The 17,360-nt window shown below is 40.6% G+C and overlaps 1 protein-coding gene across 7 annotated transcripts in view; it reads left to right on the plus strand.

The window, feature by feature from the left end:
• Positions 1-17,360, plus strand: part of LOC5574561 (calcineurin-binding protein cabin-1) — a 254,046-nt gene that overhangs the window by 217,792 nt on the left and 18,894 nt on the right. For all 7 annotated transcript variants that reach the window (XM_021853550.1, XM_021853551.1, XM_021853552.1 and 4 more), the window contains one exon: positions 12,009-12,172. In XM_021853550.1, coding sequence (XP_021709242.1) covers positions 12,009-12,172 — 164 coding nt within the window. The remainder of the gene's footprint in view (positions 1-12,008; positions 12,173-17,360) is intronic.

Here is a 17,360-nt window from a genome sequence, read left to right on the forward strand (position 1 = left end):
AGTTTGTAAGAAAATCACAGCAAATCGATATAGACGTTTATGAATCGATCCATAATTTTAAACACACGGATCAAACGTGTGTATTTTTATCAGTGTAGCTCTTCAAAATCTGGCACAAGTAGTCGGAAACCCGCATTATGTGTAGTGTTGTGGCAATGACCTGTTGAACGCGTTCTTCACATCTATTGTGACCACGGCACAGTAAAAACACCGACACGATAATGCTTCCAGTGGACGATTTGTCCTTTAAAGGAAGCACCACACTAGACTAGTATGCAACACCCAGTGGCTTCGATTGTGCCTTTCTTCCTGACGGAAAATTTTCCGGATTGAAATGGGAATCTAACCAACATCCCTTGACTCAATGCGGCTAAATGCTTGGTAACAATAACCGCACGGCCACGAAGCCCACAATCTCCGCTTCGTTTTTTGAACGGGCACCTTGCTTTCTCGGCCCTCTCTAGCACCGTTCGAATTGCGTCCACCGTCGACCTTATTTACCGGAATCCAAACTGCCTTTCTGATAGTCCGTTCTCGCTCTTTTTCCATTTCATCACCCTGTTGAGGATAACCCGTTCCAAGAGTTTACCGAGTGTATCCAGTAAACATATTGTCACAGAAAAACAGACGTCACACTTTCATCATTGTTCATCGACCACCATTTTTACGGTCGATGCACGATGTCGGAGAAGCTGTCGTTAAAACGAAGACAATCAAAGTCGTATCGCCATGCCAACGTCCTTCCTCCTGGAAGCCGACGAATGAAGCACATCGATACTCGATTCAACTTCGTGAAGGAACTGATGTCAACGGGCGTCATGGAAGTTCGCTATTGTCCAAGTGAATCGATGATCGCGGACATTTTGACGAAACCACTGGCGCGGGTCAAACTCGATCGATTCCATATCCCGATTGGTCTGAAGTTCTTCGACGTTGAGGAGGAGTGAAGCGATGCCGATGCTTAGCAACCTGAAGAACTTGAAATCTATATTAGATACTAAGTAAGCCTACCTGAATAAAACGTTTTTAAGTTATTGGTCACTCAAACCGGCTGGTCGCGTTTTTACTCTGCTCCATACCCTCCCAATACCAAAATGTTGACTGGGTCCTTCCACCAGTATACGGGACGTAAAGTATAAACAAAGGAGAGCTCATATAGCATAAGGTCGTTTGCCATAACATGATTTGATATAAAGCCATTTGGCATAATTATATGAAACACTAAGAGTCCTTTTGACATAATGATCATCAGACATCCAACTATAGTTATGCTCCTTCTTTTCAAAAAGGATGTTCTTCATATTATGCCAAATGGTCATTAGCCAAATGATCATTATGCCAAATGGCCCTTGAGCATTCAAATGATTTCTGGCCATATGGTTTACATACGGAACATTTTATCTATATCGTCAATATGATAAGACTGTAAGAAGGGTGCATCACTATTTTGTGCAAAAAATAAACGAATACATTTTTTTAGATTTGGTGTAAGGAAGAGCGCATTTTTTTAATATACAAAATAGTACCTACCTATTTATTTTGCCGAATTTACATAATACAATTTGTTGCGACGTGTTGCGGTGGACTGTATACTGCTTGCTTCCAAGCTGCCTTCATGCAGCTTGTCCGACGATCAGCACCGATTCCCCATTGGAATCGGTGAATGCGAACTGCCTCCATGCAGCGACCGACGGACCAGCGACGAGCTCCAAACCATCGAAGGGAATATTTTCCTGAACAACTTAGCCCTGACAAGGACTGTGGTGGAGACGCAGGCGACTGGCGGACTACGGAAATTTCGGCTCGAGACAAAACGCCACACACACAAGCTTTCTTCTTCTAGTTCATTTTATTCACTTTACTACTATATTCTTCTACACACTTTCTTCGGCCGGTGTCTCGGCTCTCCGGCTCGGCATCTCCTCTCTTCACTGTTGTTGTTCTTGTCGCTGCTGTCTGCTCTCTCCGAGTTGCGTCACAAAACTGATGCTCGCCCTAGCACGTAGATCATATTTATATTTGTGTATTACGCAACGAATGCGTACGATGACGATCGTTTCCCTGTTGGGTGGGGCTACCGTTGCATGCGCTTTTTCTTCAGTTCGCTGCGCTGTGGACTGAACATGCTGCCACCCGGGAAAGGAGTGACACTGTTGATTCCTTGGGATTCGCTTCTGATGAATGTGCTGGATCTACCTCTAGTGTAGGTAGGGGTGCCAATTTGTGGATTGGTCGCTTGAAAATACTGCTACCGACACGGACATCAACGACTCGAGTAAGATCCCGATGGGGTAATTTTGACGATTTTACCCAATTTCCACTGTTGGGGTGGCACGTTGTCTTCTTTCAATAGCACGACGGTGTTAGGGACTACATTGACGTGCTTCTTCGTCCATTTTGTACGACATTGAAGCTCTACCAAATACTCTTTCGACCAGCGTTTCCAAAAATGCTGTCGAAGAAGTTGAATGTGCTGCCATTTTGATAGTCGGTTTAGGGGAATTTCATCAAGGCAAGGCTCAGGGATAGCAGTCAAAGGTCTATTGATAATGAAATGGCCTGGGGTCAGAACATTTGGGTCATTGGGGTCAGAGGAATGCGCAAAAAGGGGTCATTGAGAATGGCCTCAATTTGACAAAGTAAGGTCGCAAATTCCATAATTGTCAGAGAGGCGGATTGATAGACTTTCTTGAGCACGGATTTAACACTCTTAACACCCGCCTCCCATAACCCTCCAAAATTAGGGGGAATCGTGGTCCACTTAAGCTCCTTGACTTGGCAGAATTGTGATAGCTTTCCGTTGGTTAGGTCAGACTTGAAGAGCATTTATAACTCGTGGAGTTCGGATCTCGCGCTCATGAAATTCGTTCCATTGTCGCTGTAAACTTCCTCTGGAACTCCTCTTCTCGAAACGAATCGTTGTAGTGCAGCTAAAAATGCCTCAGTGGATAGGTTTTCCACCACCTCCAAGTGCATTGCCTTCGATACCATACAGACAAATACACAAATGTAGCCTTTCACTGGAGCTGCTTTTCTAGCGGTTTGCTTTATGTAGATAGGTCCAGCAAAATCTACTCCAACTCTCAAGAACGTAGGTGCAGCGGTGATGCGATACGAGGGCAAATCTCCCATAAAATTTTTTTGCAAGCTTCGGGTTCGACTTGAAGCAAGTGATACAGTTTCTGGTTACACTTCGTATCGTTGATCTGGCGTTCAAAATCCAGTAGCGTTCTTCGCCATCACGCCACTCGGTCCTGCGTGTAAGTTCTCCCTGTGTACAGCAGCAATTAACCTTCTTGTTACAGGGTGCTTGTTCGGGATGATCCATTGGTGCTTCGCTTCATATGGAATTATGCTGTGACGAATTCTACCTCCAACTAGAAATAATCCGTCCTCCAAGAAGGGGTTCAGATTGCCGATTCGCCTACATGTTTCGCCTGCTTCAAGGCGATCGATTTCATCTTGAAGTTCGGTTCTTTGGATGGCTTGGATGATACGTTTTGTAGCTTCTCTTAACTCAGGAACCGTTGGCTTCATTGCAGTGCTTCGTTCACTACTCTTCTGGCAGTTATTGATGAACTTCAAAACGTAGGCTATGATCCTCTGCGTCTTCCGAAATGATTCAAATGTGGTCAAGATCGGAAGCTCTTCAATTATAGTTGCTACGTTGACAGATTTCAGTGGCTTCAATTCAGGGATTTCTTCATCTTCCAACGCGTCAGGAACGACTTCTTCATATGCTGCACTGTAGTAAGAGACACAAAAGTAAGACCGTTCCACCACAGATTGTTTGTTGAAAGAGCTGTAGCTGGCATACCACGAGACACAATGTCTGCGGGATTATTTGCAGATTGGACGTACTTCCAAACACGTTGATCGTTGTCACCTTTGATTTCAGCAACTCGATTTCTTACGAATATTTGCAAAGAATCCAACGGCTTATTTAACCACGCAATAACCACCTGGCTGTCAGACCAGAGAGTAACTGGGACATGTTCTAACTCCATTGCGTTGATCACCTTCTTTACTAAGCGATGCAGAAGTAGGGCTGCCATCAGCTCCTTCCGCGGAATAGACATGGGCGTAATGGAACACACCTTTGATTTGCTCGTAACCAGTTTCAAACTCGCAGTGCCATCGTGATTAACCGATCGTAGGTAGACACATGCTCCGTAAGCCGTGTTCGATGCATCAGCAAATCCGTGGATGTCAATGCTTGCAGCATCATTCGATATTACATGTCGAGGAACTCTGAAGTCTTCGGCAAGTGGCAGTGCCTTCAAGAAGTATTTCCAATCCTTGAGTAGGTCTCCATCCAGTTTATCGTCCCAGTCCATCTTATGCTTCGATAGGCTCTGCATCAAGACCTTGGCAAGGACGATGACAGGCGATAGCAAGCCTAGTGGATCAAATAGTCTTGCAATCACAGACAGAACTTGTCGCTTCGTTGGAGTAGGGTTGTCGCAGTCATATTGTGCTCGGAACAGAAAATCATCTCCATTTGGATCCCACATCAATCCAAGGGTCTTGATTACCTCGTTTGCACTAGAATCTTCAATCTTCACCAATTTATCTCGATCTTCCAATGGAATGGAGTCCTAGAGTTGCTCGTTGTTTGCTGCCCATTTGTGTAGGTGGAAACCCCCGCAACTCAGAGGCTCGATCAATTCTCGTTGGAGGCTTCTCACTTCTTCCATGTTGTTACCACCAAATAGCACGTTGTCCACATAGAACTTTTTCTTCACCAATTCCGCTGCCCGTGGATATCGATCTTCCTCATCAATGGCCAGTAGATAGAGCGCGCGAATAGCCAGAAACGGGGCTGACGCTGTCCCGTATGTTACCGTCTGAAGTTCCAAAACTCGTAACGACTCTTTCGGATGTTTTCTGTAGAATATGCGCTGTAGCGGAGTATGGCATTTGTCTTTCAGCACTTGCCGATACATTTTAGCAATGTCGGCGCTTAGCACATATCGAAACATGCGAAACTTCAAAATGATCGTCAGCAAATCAGGTTGAATTGTAGGGCCAATCATCATCGCATCGTTCAAGGCCATTCCGCCAACCTTCGCTGACGCGTCGAACACTACGCGGCACTTGGTAGTCGAATTCGACGGCTTGAGTACCGCGTGATGTGGTAAATACCATTTCTGCAAACCAGGAGGATCATTCGCTTCTTGAACCTCTTTGCTATGTCCAAGCTGCTCGTATTCGTCCACGAACTCATCATATTGTTTCTTGATGTCGAGGTTCTTCTGCAGCTTCGCTTCCAGAGCATAGAATCTTCTAAGGGCCATTGGTTTCGAATCTCCAAGCTGAGCAACAGATTCCCTTAATGGAAACTGTACGATGTAACGACCATCCTCACTCCGACGAAACGTAGACTGGAAATGCTGTTCACAATTTTCAGCATCGGACTTCTCATAATGTTTGCTGGCCACGCTTTCAACTTCCCAAAACTTCTGCATCAGTTCATTCAGCGAATCACTTGACGGTGTTGCTGCATGAGAAGTTACACTGATTCCACTAAACGCACTAGCACACTTTCCACCGACCAACCAGCCAAACTGCGAATCCTGAAGTGTGGGAAGGTCTTCAGATAGTTTCAGACGACCAGGCTTGATAACGTCGACATACCATTCCATTCCAATCAGCAAATCAACTTGCCCTGGGCGAAAGAACACTGGATCTGCTAGCTGAATCCCGGTTGGGATATTCCACGAAGCGACATCAACCTCAAAGGTGGGCAAATTTCCCGTCACCTTCGGCGACACCAAGCAATCCAAGTTAAGCCTGAAGCCATTATTCTTCGAAAGAACTCCAACTTTTGCCCGCTGACGAACACTTGATCTGACGCTGTTGACTCCGGTGATAGGAATATTGATTTCTTCCCGATCCACCTTTAGTTTCTCCAACATCGCCTCCGAAATAAAGTTGACCTGCGATCCGCTGTCCAAAAGAGCACGGCATGCTTGCGGGTTTCCATTTTATCCAAAATGTTAACCATTGCAGTCAACAACAGCACCTGCGTCATTGGTTTGTCGACCACATTCGAAGCTATGGTAGTAGGAGGGCGGCTACCAGCTACACTTACGTTTTCAGGCTGAGTCACTTGTCTTTGCACTGAACCATCTTCTGCATGGAGTAACGTATGGTGCTTCCTCTTACACTTTGAACACGTCTTGTTCGACGCGCGGATTGCTTGACCACGCGCGGATTGCTTGACTTTGCTATCATTAGTGGACTTTTGACAACGTTCGAGTACGGAAATGCGACCTTTCAGAAATTTGACTGCTTCATATTCATTTGTCATATTCCGGTAATTCCCCATGAGTGATAGAGGATTCCCATAACTTTTTCGTTTCGTCATCAAGCGCATTTGCGAGGGTATGTGTGACGATTTGATCTGAAACCCCAGTAAATTCTTGACCCAAATATTTCAAATATTCGACATGGCCAACACATGAATCAACCAACTCTCGTAACTCCGAGTGGCTTTCTTGCGCTATTTTCTTCATGTTTAGTAATCCAGAGATGTGATGATCAACCATTCGTCTCTGGTCTTCAAACCTTTCTGCTAAAATTTCCCATGCATGGTCATAATTGCCATCGGAGATGGTATTTGCATCAATTATGCCAGCAGCGTCCCCAATGAGTGCCTTTTCCAAATGGTAGAGCTTGATTCAGGGTGGCTCATTAGATCTGTCCACCACGTCCCTAAACATAACTTTGAATTTTTCCCACTGCTCGTATTTGCCATCGAAATTCGGAATGGCACGAGGAAGGTCGCGCAATTATGACCATGCATGGTTGAGCCACAAGCGATTGCTGATTTCGTTGCGTTTGGTTGAGCATCTCGATCCATGTTTCGAGAGCGAGGGAAATATCGTCGTACAATGTTTCAAATTCAAGGTTCTTACAGTCTTGATCCCTTCGCTTACTTGGTGGGCAGACCGCCATGATGCGTTCATGGTAGTCCGAAAACTCCTTGTAGGCAGCTTCGATTTTCTTCTGGTGCACCTTGATTTGTGGCAGCGTAATTTCCTCTTGCACGATTTGCTCCATGATGTTTTTCACACGCGTGAGCTTTCCTTTTGCCAATCCACGCATGTGGACCAGCGCGTCGAATTCTTCCACTTCATCTTCGCCACCGGCGGCGGCCGTGCCACCACCACCTTCCACATTCTTCACAGGTGTACGCTTCGGCGGCATGTTTCTTCACTAATCACTTTTTAGTCCAAAGCACTTTAGTCCAATGTTCCTTAGCAGTTAATCACTTCACTTATTTCAAATGTCCAATGTTCGCACAGTTTTCCATTTACGTTTTGCTTTTCAATGTTCACTTCGTGGCGTGTGTGTTTTGTCGCCGAGCCAGCCACTCCACGGTCCAACCAGCCGCATTACGTTCCAGCAAGCGATGCACAAAAACCGAGCTATCCGGTTCGATCGGACCAAAACATGTTGCGACGTGTTGCAGTGGACTGTATACTGCTTGCTTCCAAGCTGCCTTTATGCAGCGTGTCCGACGATCAGCACCGATTCCCCATTGGAATCGGTGAATGCGAACTGCCATTGCGAGACAAAACGCCACACACAAGCTTTCTTCTTCTAGTTCATTTTATTCACTTTACTACTATATTCTTCTACACACTTTCTTCGGCCGGTATCTCGGCTCTCCGGCTCGGCATCTCGTCTCTTCACTGTTGTTGTTCTTCTCGCTGCTGTCTGCTTTTTCCGAGTTGCGTCACAAAACTGATGCTCGCCCTAGCACGTAGACCATATTTATATTTGTGTATTACGCAACGAATGCGTACGATGACGATCGTTTCCCTGTTGGACGGGGCTACCGTTGCATGCGCTTCTTCTCCAGTTCGCTGCGCTGTGGACTGAACACAATTAATTAGATCGGATACGAATGACATGATAAGACTGTAAGAAGGGTGCATCACTATGTGGTGGATGCGGCCCTGTCTTTAGGACAGTCTACAAACAAAGCAAATTTATAAGATCAGCATAAATCGCGATCACGCCACCCGTCGTCAGTTGGACCACAGAGAAACAGACGTAACACTTAGAACAAATTGCGATTAAAATCATAGTCGCGAAAACATGTAGGCCCAATGCTAAAAACACTGTAGCTGGCCGATGGACCAACAGGTGGCGGTAGTGTGTAAACGTCAAACACGAACAAAAACGACGCGAGCGCTGCGGGTGGTCGATTGACCACTTGACCATTCGATTCGATCGTTAAAAAGTTGGTCGATGGACATCGATGAGAGTGTGACGTCTGTTTGTCTGTGGTTGCTCAGCCCAGCTCCCAGCTTAGACCGACTACACATAGCAATGGTTGCAATTCCGTGATTGACCGAAGTCAGTGAAAATGCACAAAGAATCAACTAGAAGTTCGGCTGGGATTGGTCATAATCTTCTTCAGTGTGCATAATTCAGTGCCTCCATTTATACAGGGTCAATAACGGCGCCGGCCACGTCCTTGCAGTCAGGTGGGATTGGGGGAAGGAATGTTAGAGTGTAACCTTTGCTATTTGGAGACCGTGTTTGCCTCTGCATCTCCACAAAGGTCACTGGGAGGGATGTTTGTTAATGGGGAGGATCGTTGGGTCACAGGATTCACTTTGATAAGCGATTAGACCATGATAAATGATGATTTGTGAGATATAAACATGCTTATACGTAAATATAATATTTTCATTTGATAGAACAATTTCTATGTAGAGGAAAATTATGCCGACACTTGAGGTGACGAACCATTCAAAGTTTGTTGAACAAATACCTAAATGTAACATTCCTACAGCTGTTAGGACGAAAGCATGTGTTATTATATTTTACTCATTTGAAAAGAAACAAAAAAACTCGATTGGTTGGGACATCATGGAACACTCTTATTCTTATGCCGACACTTACAGTGGCGAACCATCCAAAGTTTGTTAAATAAAGTGAACCTTTCGCAAGTCTACACTTGTAGTGTCGAACCATTCAAAGTTTTTTTAATTACAAAAATAAAGGTATATAAGAGGTGTTCTGAAAAAAAAATGTCAAACATAAATAAATCATGAATCAGAGTTTGTGTCGACACTCACAGTGACGAACCATCCATTGTTTGTTGAAAAATCATATTTACATCCCACCATTGTAACGATTGAATGCGCAGTCATATATATTTTATAGATTAGAAATAGTAGCATGAAACGAGCTCACCAATTGATCCGTTATCCTTGACTGAGCAGCCACAATCCACTTTCAGCTTCGCTAGTTTGCTCGGCTACAAAAAAGCACTCAGGAAAAAAAATAGGCGCGCGACCCGAAAAGGAAAAAAAACTCAGCGTCAAGGTCGAAGCGTCAAACAGAACTAACCGATCGCTGCACTTTTTCACTTACGAGACCGACGCGCGACATGTTTGATCCTGCCCTCGTCGCTCGCCCCGGCAAAAGCAAGCGTCAAGGTCGAAAGATCAAACAGAACTAACAGATCGCGGCACTTTTTCACTTACTCCAACCGAACTCACCGATCACGCCACTTTTTCACTTACGAGACCGACGCGCGACATGTTTGATCCTGCCCTCGTCGCTCGCTCCGGCAAAAGCAAGTGTCAAGGTCGAAAGATCAAACAGAACTAACCGATCGCGGCACTTTTTTCACTTTCTCCAACCGAACTCACCGATCACGCCACTTTTTCACTTACGAGACCGACGCGCGACATGTTTGATCCTGCCCTCGTCGCTCGCCCCGGCAAAAACAAGCGTCAAGATCGAAAGATCAAACAGAACTAACAGATCGCGGCACTTTTTCACTTACTCCAACCGAACTCACCGATCACGCCACTTTTTCACTTACGAGACCGACGCGCGACATGTTTGATCCTGCCCTCGTCGCTCGCCCCGGCAAAAGCAAGCGTCAAGGTCGAAAGATCAAACAGAACTCCTTATGATTGCCCGCGCAATTTGCGCATATAAACTTATCGGTATCTTCCTTCACTGGACAGACGTCCTTCTCAAACAAAATAGTTTCTCGAATACAATCGATAAAGTTGGTTTCAGTGACGTCTGTTTGTCTATGGTTGGACGATAAACAAGCGATTGTTATTTATGCTGACGGCAGCGAAAAGGATCACGTAGGCACCACCATGCGAAGGAAGCTAGTTATAAGAACAAAACGGAAAATACATTCTACAGTCAACCACACTCGAGAGTACACGTTCTTTCAGAGTAAGAAAAGAAGTCCCGAATCGTTATGGTATAACACCCCACCGGTAGTGGTATAGCAACTATTTTGTGCAAAAAATAAAACAAGTCAAAAAATAAACAAATACAAGTAGATGAAACAAATTGAATTTAGTACTTTAGTACTACACTACATAAGAGGTTTTTTCATCTACTTATAGGTATTCCACTAAACAGCTGGTAGATTTATTATCAAACAAATTCATTTATTTTAGATTTGGTGTAAGGAAGGGCGCATTATTTTAATATACAGAATAGTAATTACCTATTTATTTTGCCGGATTTACATAATATAAATAACATGATACAAACGTCTTTATACCTTTCTGGGTATTGCGAATATTTTGTAAAATTTTATTTTCGTCGAGTTAGTTATGCGCCGGCCAGTTACGCGCCAGTGTTACGCGCAGCCCAGATCCATTGTGTGTGGCCAACGAAAACGAGGACAAATGTCAAAACTGGTCTACCAGCTGACCGTTGTGAATTGTTTATGCATGCTGCAAGGTACGGGTATAAATTTTGGTCCGTTTAATTATCAATTGACTGTGATACAAAAGTTGCGAAAAGTTTTCTTAATTTTTCTGTGGTATTATTAATTGTGCGCCAGGTAGTTGCGCGCAGTGTTGTGTGGATTGAATGCTACCGTTAAGGGCAGATTTGCTCTTAACAGGGAAAATAAGCGCACTGTCCATGATAAGAAATTCACCCTGGTGCATAACTGTTTGATAGTCACAAAAAAAGAGAGAAACTAAAATATATCTCAAGAAGCGCAATAGCCCCAAGCGGTAAACTGTGATGCACTTTAAAAAAAAAAAATGAAAAGTAGGGGACATCACTATCTGTATAAAAATTAACGCTTCACATGTATACCGAAAGGAGGGTGTAGCTCTATTTTGCGAAGAATAGTGGTAAGCCGTTTGTTATTTTTTACATACAAAGGTATCGACCGTGATAATTTTATTTTGAATTTGTTTATCGGCATATCGGTCTATTTTGCTCAAAGTAAGAGGGAGCATGGAGAAGAAAGCAATGAATACTAGATGGATAGGTACCGTAAGGGAACGGCGAGAGAAATTGGATGAGATGTTGAAGAGGGCATACCATATGAAACAGTATTACTTGAAACGTCACTTCCTTGTGGCTAACGTCCCCTATGGGAACGGCTTGGGTGTGTTTTGAGAATGACACTACCAAGACAGCCTGTGTGAAATTCATTGCTTTCTTCTCCATGCTCCCTCTTACTTTGAGCAAAATAGACCGATATGCCGATAAACAAATTCAGAATAGTGGTGAGTTATATATTTTTTTAAACACATATTGAAAAAAAGACACCCGCACGTCAATACTTCCAGTGGACGATTTGCCCTTTGCAGGAAGCACCACACTAGATAGACAATGAAATAGCATTTATAATGAATATCGTGTTTCCTTCTAGATTATGTGCCAATAAAAGTGAAACTACTGTGAAAGTTCATTTGCAAATGAAATTTGAAATATGCGTGAAGTGTTCATAATAAACCTTCTCATTATCATTACAACAACTTTTGAAATTTGTATGAAGTTTCAAATAAATATTTTACCTAGATTATTTTAAAACTTTGATGTAGGCATATAGTTTTCTAGGGAATGGTTCATTCTGGGAACGGTTCTCGGGGGAATGGTTTACTGGGGAATTTCCTTACAAGTAATGTCTGATGAAGCTTGCCAACGAAGTTTATTTATATAAATTGTTTAAATTTTCCTCACCTCTCTTCTTCTCATGTTTGTAGGGCATATGGAGAATTCCTTCTTCGGATATCGATCGACCAGGAAGTTTTTCTACACATTTGGCCAAATGCGTAGCAATCCTTATTGAAACGTTAAAACGTAATGATGATCATGAAACCTTGCTTGAACTAGCTATTCAACTATATCGAAGACCAGATAGCGACAAGTACGTATAAACTCATGTATTCCTTTTCAGATAAATTGAAGCTTTGGAAGAATTACCAAAAACCAGACCAGGTATAATACAGAGTTTGATAAATTGAGTTCCTTAGTTTGAGTTCGACATGCGATAACAAGCCATGGCCAAAGCAAGAAGTTTTATAGCAGCATGACTATCTGATATACAGTAGCCCACCTAGTGAAAGACAGTGAAAGTTTTTATATGTCAAAATATTGAATACAATAGAAATTCAGGGCTACCAACATTGAAAAATCGAGCTTTATGTCAAAAAGTGACGTTTATCTTTGTTTCAAGTGGGCTATAGCTCACCTAACGGGAGCCCAATTAAAACGAAGCCAATTAAAGATAGTGCAACGAACGGAATTTGACTGTACTTGTTTACAAATAGCCAGACGTCCGATCTCCCCGCGAAGGGAGCAGTATGGAAAATTATCTATAAGAAAAGTCACAAGCGATTATGAGATCACTCGGAGCAAGGACAATTGTGTCCCAATTCACCGGAAGTGGAAACATCCAAGTCACTAGGATTTCCAACAGCATCTTCAACGTTGGGCACTAATATTCGCATGACTGTATTTAAATTGATAATCGTTCTGTTACGTCTGTTTGTCTTGTCATAAGTTTGCTGAAAAGTGGTCAAATTTTAAAGTTTCGCATATGCATAAAAAAGTCATGGAATGACTATCATATTCACAAACTTTCTAATATCAAAAAGTCTATGATGATTTTTCTAATATCATCAATCGAGTCATAGTTAGCAAAAGTTTTACGTGTATTTTATTCAGTAAACACGGTGTTGTACTTTTCAAATATAATGTAATTTGATTATATAATCATGATTTCATATTATATCATCTGTTAGTTCTAAATCTAAGTTTCAAAAACAGTGGATAAGGAAATGTTGACAATTATGAGAACACATTTTGATCCTATGCAAGGCTTTAAAAAAATATATGTGAAAGGCCAGAAAATATTTTCACCCCTATTTACGTAGTCAAGGGTGAAAAGCACAACCCGACAGCCGACTATGGATACATAACAAAATTATATCGCATTATGTTATTATGATAAAAAGATTTTATCGAACATAGATTGTTACAATTTTGATGCAGAATGTTGGTAAAAAAAAACTAAAATTATAACAAAAATGTATATGAATTGTATCATTAATATAACAAAATGTGTTTTAAATCTATCATAAACTTATCAAACCTAGTTATAATTTTTGATACAATTTATCAAAATTATAATACAGTAATGTCCCGATTTTGTCAGCCCCATGCTGCATTTAGGGATGACAAAATCGGGAAAGAGCTAATATCAGGATAAAATTTTACGACTGGTTTCAAGTTTTATTTTAACTTAAGGTCTTAGTTTTATGATTTTGTTAATATAAACATTGTTTTTTCACTTCCATTTTCTATGTACCGTAATCCAAGGTAATATTGATAAGTTTCTCGGATGATTATTAAAAATTTCAAATTTGAAAAATTCGATCTTTAGATAATTGTATAGACGTGGCCAAGGTCATAATTGACTTTATGCACCCAATATTGCCAGTATAGACGTATTTAGTCTAATTAAAATAAATATAAATTCTAGGCTGACAAAATTGGGAACAAAGGATGCTAAAATTGGGGGTAGACAAAATCGGGTCAAAAAGGGTGCTAAAATCGGGGTTAGACAAAATCGGGGGCTGACAAAATCGGGTCATTACTGTAATGAAATAATTCATAGAGCAGGAAATATGCTCAATTTCATAAAACGATTTGGCCAACATTTTCGCAATCCTTACACATTAAAAATACTTAATCAACATTATATGTAAGATCAATATTAGAATATTGTAGTATTGTTTGGTTACCTTACACAAAAACACATGAAGAACGTATAGAATCGATACAAAAGTAGTTTTTATTATACGCACTTCGTAATTTAGGCTGGTCAGTACTTCCTCTACCATCATATGAATCACGATGCATGCTTATCAATATGAAATCACTTAAAATGCGTCGTGACTATGATATGGTTTCTTTTGTTAACGATATTGTTTCACAGCGCATTGATTCTGCTGATATAGTTTCAAAACTGAATTTTTATACTCCAACTCGTCACTTGCGCAATTGGTACTTGTTCACAGTAGGTCATCATCGCACGAACTACGCTTAATTTAGTCCGTTGAATCAGATGATGACTATATATAATCAGCACTGTGAAATTATTGATGTTAACATGTCTCGAACAAAACTGAAAAAATACTTTTTTGATAAACAAAACAATAGTAACTAAGGAATGTATTATGAATCGAATATACTGAACAAAAATCAACACAGATATTAAGAACACAATGTAATCTAGAATGGTGTACAAATGCTTGACGTCAAATAAATAAATATGCAGGGCTCATTCATACCTCATTCAGGTTGTAAGTATTGGAAATTATCTGGTATGGAATACCTCAGTTTGGTATTCAGTAGATATTTTCTTCTGCTCGGGAAGTGATAACTCAGAATTCTATAGAAATGTTCTTAGAAATTTCCATGATTTATTTAAGGTATTCCTTTAGAAATTCTACAAAAAATCTGTAGATAAATTATATTGCAAAATGTCATATTTAAAAAAAAAATGCATAAAAAATTATATGTTTTTTTTTGGAATTCCTGAAGAGATTCCTGAAGCTATTTCCTGATGAATTTTTGAACCAATTTGTGTTGCAATTTCAAGAGTTGACTCATGCAAGCATTTTCAAAAAGTATTCTTTTGTATTTTCCACTATTTCTCTTGTAATTTTAGTCATTTTAGGTGATTTAAGTGATCTTGGATACAATTTCAACGGAAAGATCTTTTTTTGAAGTTTTTTTTTCTTGAATTTCACATAATTTTGCAAAAAAAATCAACAAATCTTTTAGAATACGCCTCGTAAAGAAAATTGAAAAATCAATTTTTTGAAGAGCATTTGAAATAATCACCACACACGTTCTTGATATTATGCTACGTTAAAACTCTTACAATCAACTATTTATTCATTGCACTATAGCTGTAGTCCACCTAGTGAATAACTTTCACTAACCGGGCTGAGTTTGGGTTTGTCAAATAATCTATAACAAAGGAAATTCAGAGCAACCAACATTGGCAAAGTTATTTTTTTTTATTGGGCTATAGTCCAATTAAATCGCAGTGCGACGAACGAAATTCGACTGATTACTTATCAATTCAGCGCTTTTTTACCTTCACAACAATAGGGGAAGGTGGTCCAATTCGGTGCTATCGATTAGCATTATTTCCAAGCCTCTGGAATTGACAATAATTCTCCAATCTTTCTGTGTTATTTCATAATCGAATCCCCCAAGCCTAAGCTTTCATTTGACCATATGGTTTTGAAATGTCTACGCACTGTGCTCAACTAGTTTGAACATTTCAAAATGTGTATTGGTCCAATCCGGACCTTTTGATGTGGTTCAATATGGACCTCTTGCTTTTTCAACGAACGAAGTCTATTTCAAAAGCTCCAATCCGTGAAAGTCTTCTCGACTTGCCAGAAAATCACAGAAGTTTTTATATTGATGGCTGGTGCCTTTGTTCCTGTTGCGAAAAGTAAAAGTCTTCGAAAAATCTATGAAATACGGTAGTCCACAAAAAAAGAAATCAATAAATCAGCTACTTGAAAAGAATCTCTATTAATACCACTGCCTTTTTTGGATACTGCGTTCCAAATTTGTACGGCAATACGAAACATAAAACAAAAAAACGTTTACGAGTGCTAAGCACAATACGATCAACTTTGCCTTACCCGATATAATGTTTTTTTTTTAACATGAAAATAATCACTTTAATATAGCGTACTTTGACCCTAAAATGTAAGTATGTCGATACTTCTCCAACTCGATGTCCCAAGATTCGATGCTGTCTCCTTCAGTTTCCCGAACAAGTTAACCTTTTCAACTCGATATTTTCATGCCATGATTCTCACTCTTTCTCTGTCTTTATTAACGAGATTTTAAGTCATGAGCTAGTTCATCTCGGTACCAACGGCTTTACTTATCTTCCGAAGGAAGTCGTCACAATAACTTTTTACATCATACGTGACTACCCTTGGGGATGGGATTCAATCCCAGGTCCTCGGCGTGAGAGGCGTGTTTTCCAACCAAGACATCAAGTCCGTCACTGATATGATTCTATATTTGTTGAAATTTAACTAGCATTTAAGGTGAAGATAAATCGAAGCCAAAGTTCAAATTTTCAAGAGCACGGATCTGGAGAACCAAACACCCGTTTGAGCTGAAAACCTAATCGATTGGTCACCACCAGCTAGTGACCAATCGATTAAGTTTTCAGCTCAAACGGATGTTTGGTTCTCCAGATCCGTGCTCTTGAAAATTTGAACTTTGGCTTCGATTCATCTTCACCTTAAGCAAAAATGGCTTTTTATAATGTTTTTTGTCAAAATAACAAAAAGCTCCATAATTAAAAAAAAATATTTTCTTTATCTCGATATGTCCAATACACAATTTTCAATTTAAAATCGAATTAGAGAAAGCTCACTGTACTAAATTTTGAATTATTTTCAGATTTCACCCATGTTTTTCAATGAAATTCACATTTTACTTGAGCTGGTTCTGAATCGAACTAAATTGGAATTTTTCACGCATTGAAGTAATTTGTTTTGCTTGCGCTTATAGAAGAAGTTTGATATCAAACAAATCGGTGTTTTATTTTAACTACCATAGCAAAAAAAGATAAAATATAAGGTGGTTCGAATTAGAACATGGGGTAGTATCCGGCCACTTTCCGACTGCTTTCGGCCATCAGCCGATTCTCAACTTCGGCTGAAAATTCAACAGCCGTTTTCACCACCGTCATCCACAACAATCTTCACTAAACTGGAATTGGAACAGGGTTTCGAAATATTGAAACCCTTAAAAGAAAATCTTAAAAATCTATAATAAGTTGCAGTAACTCTACTCTGTGGGGCAAGTGGGACACATGAAATTGAACTTGTTAATCACATAATTAACCGTATCTTTAGTTGCTTACGTGTTTTAATTACTGCACTTCCGTGAATCAGTCAAACCCATCTGTAAAAAGTAGGCATTGAGAAAATGGGCTGTAAAGTTTCCAAACTCGTTTTCCATATGAATATTCAAAAAATTCCAGAGAATTGGAACATGTCCTA

This window comes from Aedes aegypti, chromosome 3, assembly GCF_002204515.2.
Source record: "Aedes aegypti strain LVP_AGWG chromosome 3, AaegL5.0 Primary Assembly, whole genome shotgun sequence".
In the NCBI taxonomy this organism is placed as follows: domain Eukaryota; kingdom Metazoa; phylum Arthropoda; class Insecta; order Diptera; family Culicidae; genus Aedes; species Aedes aegypti.